We start from the raw sequence: 6,224 nt of genomic DNA on the forward strand, positions 1-6,224 counted from the left end.
GTTTTCTTTGATTTTCTCTTTCCCGACAATGTTGTTTCATTAAGCCTAACAAAGTGATACATTTGCTTATGTCACTTAAAGTTAGTGCTGTTTGGAGCCAGATGCTACTTGAGTAAGCTAAGAAACAGCTATTTGTAGGAGAGGTAGGTTTGGGACAGGTGACAAGGCAGGCAGGGTGTTCACCATGCTGGTGACTCTGGAAGGCAGGATGTCGGTGCAGACACAGGTGGGCATGACCTGCTCTTCTGGACCTGGCCACAGCCTGAGGCAGCTTCTCTGGGTCTGTGAACCCAGGGGTGACACCCTGGCATGCTCTGACACTCTAGGAAAGAGAGAAGGGCCTTTATTTTATTTTAATTAATTTTTTAACTTTTATTTTAGATTCAGGGGTACATGTGTAAGTTTATTGTATAGGTAAACAGTGGTTTTTCAAACAGATTATTTTGTCACCTAGGTACTAAGCCCAGTACCCAATGCCCAGTATTTCTTGCTCCTCAGCCTCTATAAATAGTAGCTGATCTCCCTTGTGCTCCCCAGTGTCCTCCCACCATCCCAGCGGATGTGCAAATACAAGGTTTCCACTCCTCACAGTCCTCAGAGAGCTGGGGTGTTCTGATGGCTTGAACAAGTAATTTGGAAATGTTGGGTTCTGGAGGTGTTCTCTGGTAGGCTGATAGATTTAGAGTTCCCACCCACATCCCCACACCCCTAGAGTCCAGGGCATTTAGTGCTCCACAAGGGAACCTGTAGAGTGAGGATGTCTGCACCACAGGCTGGAACTTCTGGTGCGAGAAGCAGGAAGTATGGCTGCTTCAAAGTTGGTGACAATGATGATTCTTGATCAGAATAGGACGTTTCACATTTCCAGTCCTTTATCTCCTTGCACTTACTAAAGTAGAATCAGGTCTAAAAGCAGAGTTCTAATGTTTGAGAGTCCCTGGAACTCTGAAGTATATGAATGTTCTTTGAAAACAATACCATTTTGTTCATGCAAGGGGCTTATTCCAACCCTCTTTCATGTCTAACATTTTACTGGATTCTTACAACTATGGTGTAGTAACGTTCACTGAGGAGGATCGCAGGATGGAGCACCTTGCTCTGGACACACAACGCATTTGCAATTTTACAGCCTCTTGGTGGCATCTCAGTCAGACATTCTGTGCGCTGATCTATAGACTATTCAATTAATATGAAAGGACTCAGTCAGCCTGAGATTCCAGTCGTGCACAGAATATACATGAGAAGGGCGCCTTTGTCATCCCTACTTTCAATGGTGAAGGCCACCAGCAGTTTCTTGTAAGCAACTGATGCCTTTCAAATGAAACCTTGTATCTGTGTAGTTGATAGACAACCTCAGACAAATGTGAAGGTGAAACACTATATTCTGGGTTGTTCTGGGTCAGTGAACCAAGGCAGTGCCAGCTCAGAGGGCTCTGGGGCCTCAAGGCAGGGATGGCTGGTTGTGGGTGCTGCAGCTCCCAGCAAAACAGTCAAACAGCTGCTGATGCTTTTCTTTCAGTCCTGCCATCATCACTGACAAAGTAATCCCAGCCTGTCTGCCATCCCCAAATTATGTGGTCGCCGACCGGACCGAATGTTTCATCACTGGCTGGGGAGATACCAAAGGTGAGATAAATTCCATCACCCACATAACAAATTGGTTTTGACCCACAGTCCATGTGACAAAATGAGCATTTTGGAGAAAGTTGTACAAATTCCTGTCTGTGAACGTGGTCCACCGCATCCTGATTTTTGTCTGGGCATCTGTCTATGTCTTAATCAATTTTCAAGGCACATGATCAAAGGAAGGAAAACTACATCTTTGAGTCTCTCTCTTTTTGTTTTCAGAACGTTTTTATTTTAAATACTTTTTTAACTTTTATTTTAGATTCAGGGGCACATGTGCAAGTTTATTGTATAGGCAAACAGTAGTTTTTCATACAGATTATTTTTTTTTATTGCATTTTAGGTTTTGGGGTACATGTGCAGAACGTGCCAGACAGTTGCATAGGTACACACATGGCAGTGTGTTTTGTTTCCTTTCTCCCCTTCACCCACATTTGTCATTTTTCCCCAGGCTATCCCTCCCCAGCTCCCCCCCACGACTGGCCCTCCCCTTTTCCCCCCAATAGACCCCAGTGTTTAGTACTCCCCTCCCTGTGTCCAAGTGTTCTCATTTTTCATCACCGTCCTATGAGTGAGAATATGCAGTATTTCATTTTCTGTTCTTGTGCCAGTTTGCTGAGAATGATGTTCTCCAGATTCATCCATGTCCCTACAAACGACACGAACTCATCATTTCTGATTGCTACATAATATTCCATGGTGTATATGTGCCACATTTTCCCAATCCAGTCTATCATCAATGGACATTTGGGTTGATTCCAGGTCTTTGCTATTGTAAACAGTGCTGCAATGAACATTCGTGTGCATGTGTCCTTATAGTAGAACTATTTATAGTCCTTTGGATATATACCCAGTAATGGGATTGCTGGGTCAAATGGAATTTCTATTTCTAAGGCCTTGAGGAATCGCCACACTGTCTTCCACAATGGTTGAACTAATTTACACTCCCACCACCAGTGTAAAAGTGTTCCTTTTCTCCACCTCCTCTCCAGCAACTGTTGTCTCCAGATTTTTTAATGATTGCCATTCTAACTGGCGTGAGATGGTATCTCAATGTGGTTTTGATTTGCATCTCTCTAATGATCAGTGATGGTGAGCATTTTTTCATATGATTGTTGGCCTCATATATGTCTTCTTTTGTAAAGTGTCTGTTCATATCCTTTGCCCATTTTTGAATGGGCTTGTTTGTTTTTTTTCCTGTAAATCTGTTTGAGTTCTTTGTAAATTCTGGATATCAGCCCTTTGTCAGATGGGTAAACTGCAAAAATTTTTTCCCATTCTGTTGGTTGCTGATTCACTCTAGTGACTGTTTCTTTTGCCGTGCAGAAGCTGTGGAGTTTGATTAGGTCCCATTTGTCTATTTTGGCTTTTGTTGCCAATGCTTTTGGTGTTTTGTTCATGAAGTCCTTGCCTACTCCTATGTCCTGGATGGTTTTGCCTAGATTTCCTTCTAGGGTTTTTATGGTGCCAGGTCTTATGTTTAAGTCTTTAATCCATCTGGAGTTAATTTTAGTGTAAGGTGTCAGGAAGGGGTCCAGTTTCTGCTTTCTGCACATGGCTAGCCAGTTTTCCCAACACCATTTGTTAAACAGGGAATCCTTTCCCCATTGCTTGTTTTTGTCAGGTTTATCCAAGATTGTATGGTTGTAGATATGTTGTGTTGCCTCCGATGCCTCTGTTTTGTTCCATTGGTCTATATCTCTGTTTTGGTACCAGTACCATGCTGTTTTGATTACTGTAGCCTTGTAGTATAGTTTGAAATACGGTAGTGTGATGCCCCCCGCTGTGTTCTTTTTGCTTAGAATTGGCTTGGCTATGCGGGCTCTCTTTTGGTTCCATATGAAGTTCATGGTGGTTTTTTCCAGTTCTGTGAAGAAAGTCAATGGTAGCTTGATGGGGATAGCGTTGATTCTGTAAATTACTTTGGACAGTATAGCCATTTTCACCATATTAATTCTTCCTAACCATGAACATGGAATGTTTCTCCATCTGTTTGTGTCCTCTCTGATTTCTTTGAGCAGTGGTTTGTAGTTTTCCTTGAAGAGGTCCCTTACGTTCCTTGTGAGTTGCATTCCTAGGTATTTCATTCTCTTTGTAGCAATTGTGAATGGCAGTTCGTTCTTGATTTGACTTTCTTTAAGTCTGTTATTGGTGTAGACGAATGCTTGTGATTTTTATAAATTGATTTTATATCCTGAGACTTTGCTGAAGTTGTTTATCAGTTTCAGGAGTTTTTGTGCTGAGGTGATGGGGTCTTCTAGGTATACTATCATGTCTGCAAATAGAGACAATTTGGCTTCCACCTTTCCTATTTGAATATACTTTATTTCTTTTTCTTGCCTGATTGCTCTGGCTAGAACTTCCAGTACTATATTGAATAGGAGTGGTGAGAGAGGGCATCCTCGTCTAGTGCCGGATTTCAAAGGGAATGCTTCCAGTTTTTGCCCATTCAGTATGATATTGGCTGTTGGTTTGTCGTAAATAGCTTTTATTACTTTGAGATACGTTCCATCGATACCAAGTTTATTGAGGGTTTTTAGCATAAAGGGCTGTTGAATTTTGTCGAATGCCTTCTCTGCGTCAATTGAGATAATCATGTGGTTTTCGTTTTTGGTTCTGTTTATGTGGTGAATTACGTTTATAGACTTGTGTATGTTGAACCAGCCTTGCATCCCCGGGATGAATCCTACTTGAACATGATGGATAAGTTTTTTGATTTGCTGTTGCAATCAGCTTAACACTATTTTATTGAAGATTTTTGCATCTATGTTCATCATGGATATTGGCCTGAAGTTTTCTTTTCTTGTTGGGTCTCTGCCGGGTTTTGGTATCAGAATGATGTTGGTCTCATAAAATGATTGGGAAGGATTCCCTCTTTTTGGATTATTTGGAAGAGTTTCAGAAGGAATGGTACCAGCTCCTCTTTGTGTGTCTGGTAGAATTCGGCTGTGAACCCATCTGCACCTCGGCTTTTTTTGTGTGGTAGGCTCTTAATTGCTGCCTCGACTTCAGACCTTGTTATTGGTCTATTCATAGTTTCAGCTTCCTCCTGGTTTAGGCTTGGGAGGACAGTTTTTTAGCTGTTTGAGAATCACCATACTGCTTTCCACAGTGGTTGAACTAATTTACAGTCCCACCAACAGTGTGTAACTGTTCTCATTTCTCTGCAACCTTGCCAGCATCTGTTATTTTTTGACTTTTTAGAAACAGCCATTCTGGCTGGTATGAGATGGTTTTTCATTGTGGTTTTGATTTGCATTTCTCTAATGATCAGTGATATTGAGCTTCTTTTCATATGCTTGTTGGCCGAACATATGTCTTCTTTAGAAAAAGTGTTTGTTGGTGTCCCTTATTCACTTTTTAATGGGATTATGTTTCTTCTCATTAATTTGTTTAAGTTCCTCATAGATGCTGGATATTAGACCTTTTTCAGGTGCATAGTTTGCAAATATTTTCTCCTATTCTGTAGGTTTTCCATTTACTCTCTTGATAGCTTCTTTTTCCATCCAGAAGCTCTTAAGTTTAATTAGATCCCATTTGTCAATTTTTGCCTTTGTTGAAATTGCTTTTGGTATTTTTATGAAATCTTTGCCCATTCCTATATCCAGGATGATATTACCTAGGTTGTCTTCCAGGATTTTTATACTTTTGGGTTTTACATTTAGGTCTTCAATCCATCTCAAGTTGATTTTTGTGTATGGTGTAAGAAAAGGGGACCAGTTTCCATCTTCTGCATATGGCTAGTCAGTTACCCCAGCATCATTTATTGAATAGGGAGTTCTACTCCCATTGCTTGTTTTTGTCAGCTTTGTCAAAAATCAGATGTCCATAGGTGCGTGGCCTTATTTCTGGGCTCTCTATTCTGTTTCATTGGTCTATGTGTCTCTTTTTCTTACCAGTACCATGCTGTTTTAGTTACTGTAGCCCTGAAATGTAGTTTGAAGCCAGGTAATGTGATGTCTCCAGCTTTGTTCTTTTTGTTTAGGATTACCTTGGCTATTCTGGCTCCTTTTTGGTTCTATATAAACTTTAAAATAGTTTTTTAATAGTGCTGTGAAGAATGTCATTGGCATTTTGATAGGAATAGCAATGAATCTGTAAATTACTTTGGGCAGTATGACCATTTTAATGATATTAATTCTTCCAATCCATGAGCATGCGATGTTTTTCCATTCATTTGTGTCATCACTGATTTCTTTGAGCAGTGTTTTGTAATTCTCATTGTAGAGATCGTTCACCTCCCTGAATAGCTGTATTCTTGTGTATTTTATTCTTTTTGTGGCTTTTGTGAATGGAATGTGTTCCTAATTTGCCTCTCAGCTTGGCTGTTGTTGGTGTATAGGGATGCTGATGATTTTTGTACATTGATTTTGTATCCTGAAACTTTGCTGAAATTATCAGCTGAAGGAGATTTTGGGCTTGGACTATGGGGTTTTCTAGATTACAAGCATGTCATCTGCAAACAGGGATAGTTTGATTTCCTCTCTTCTTGTTTGGATGCCCTTTATTTCTTTCTCTTGCCTGATTGCTCTGACCAGGGCTTTTAATACTATATTGAATAGGAGTGGTGAGACAGGGTGTCCTTATCTTGAGCTGGT

The 6,224-nt window shown here is 40.6% G+C and overlaps 1 protein-coding gene across 2 annotated transcripts in view; it reads left to right on the plus strand.

Annotated features, from left to right (window-relative positions):
* Positions 1-6,224, plus strand: part of PLG (plasminogen) — a 57,007-nt gene that overhangs the window by 41,286 nt on the left and 9,497 nt on the right. Inside the window, exon 17 of one of the 2 annotated variants that reach the window (XM_017971529.4) lies at positions 1,520-1,626. The exons of the other annotated variant lie outside the window; for it this stretch is intronic. Coding sequence (XP_017827018.2) covers positions 1,520-1,626 — 107 coding nt within the window. The remainder of the gene's footprint in view (positions 1-1,519; positions 1,627-6,224) is intronic. 2 annotated transcript variants of the gene reach the window in all.

The sequence above is a fragment of the Callithrix jacchus genome, chromosome 4, assembly GCF_049354715.1.
Source record: "Callithrix jacchus isolate 240 chromosome 4, calJac240_pri, whole genome shotgun sequence".
Classification (NCBI taxonomy): domain Eukaryota; kingdom Metazoa; phylum Chordata; class Mammalia; order Primates; family Cebidae; genus Callithrix; species Callithrix jacchus.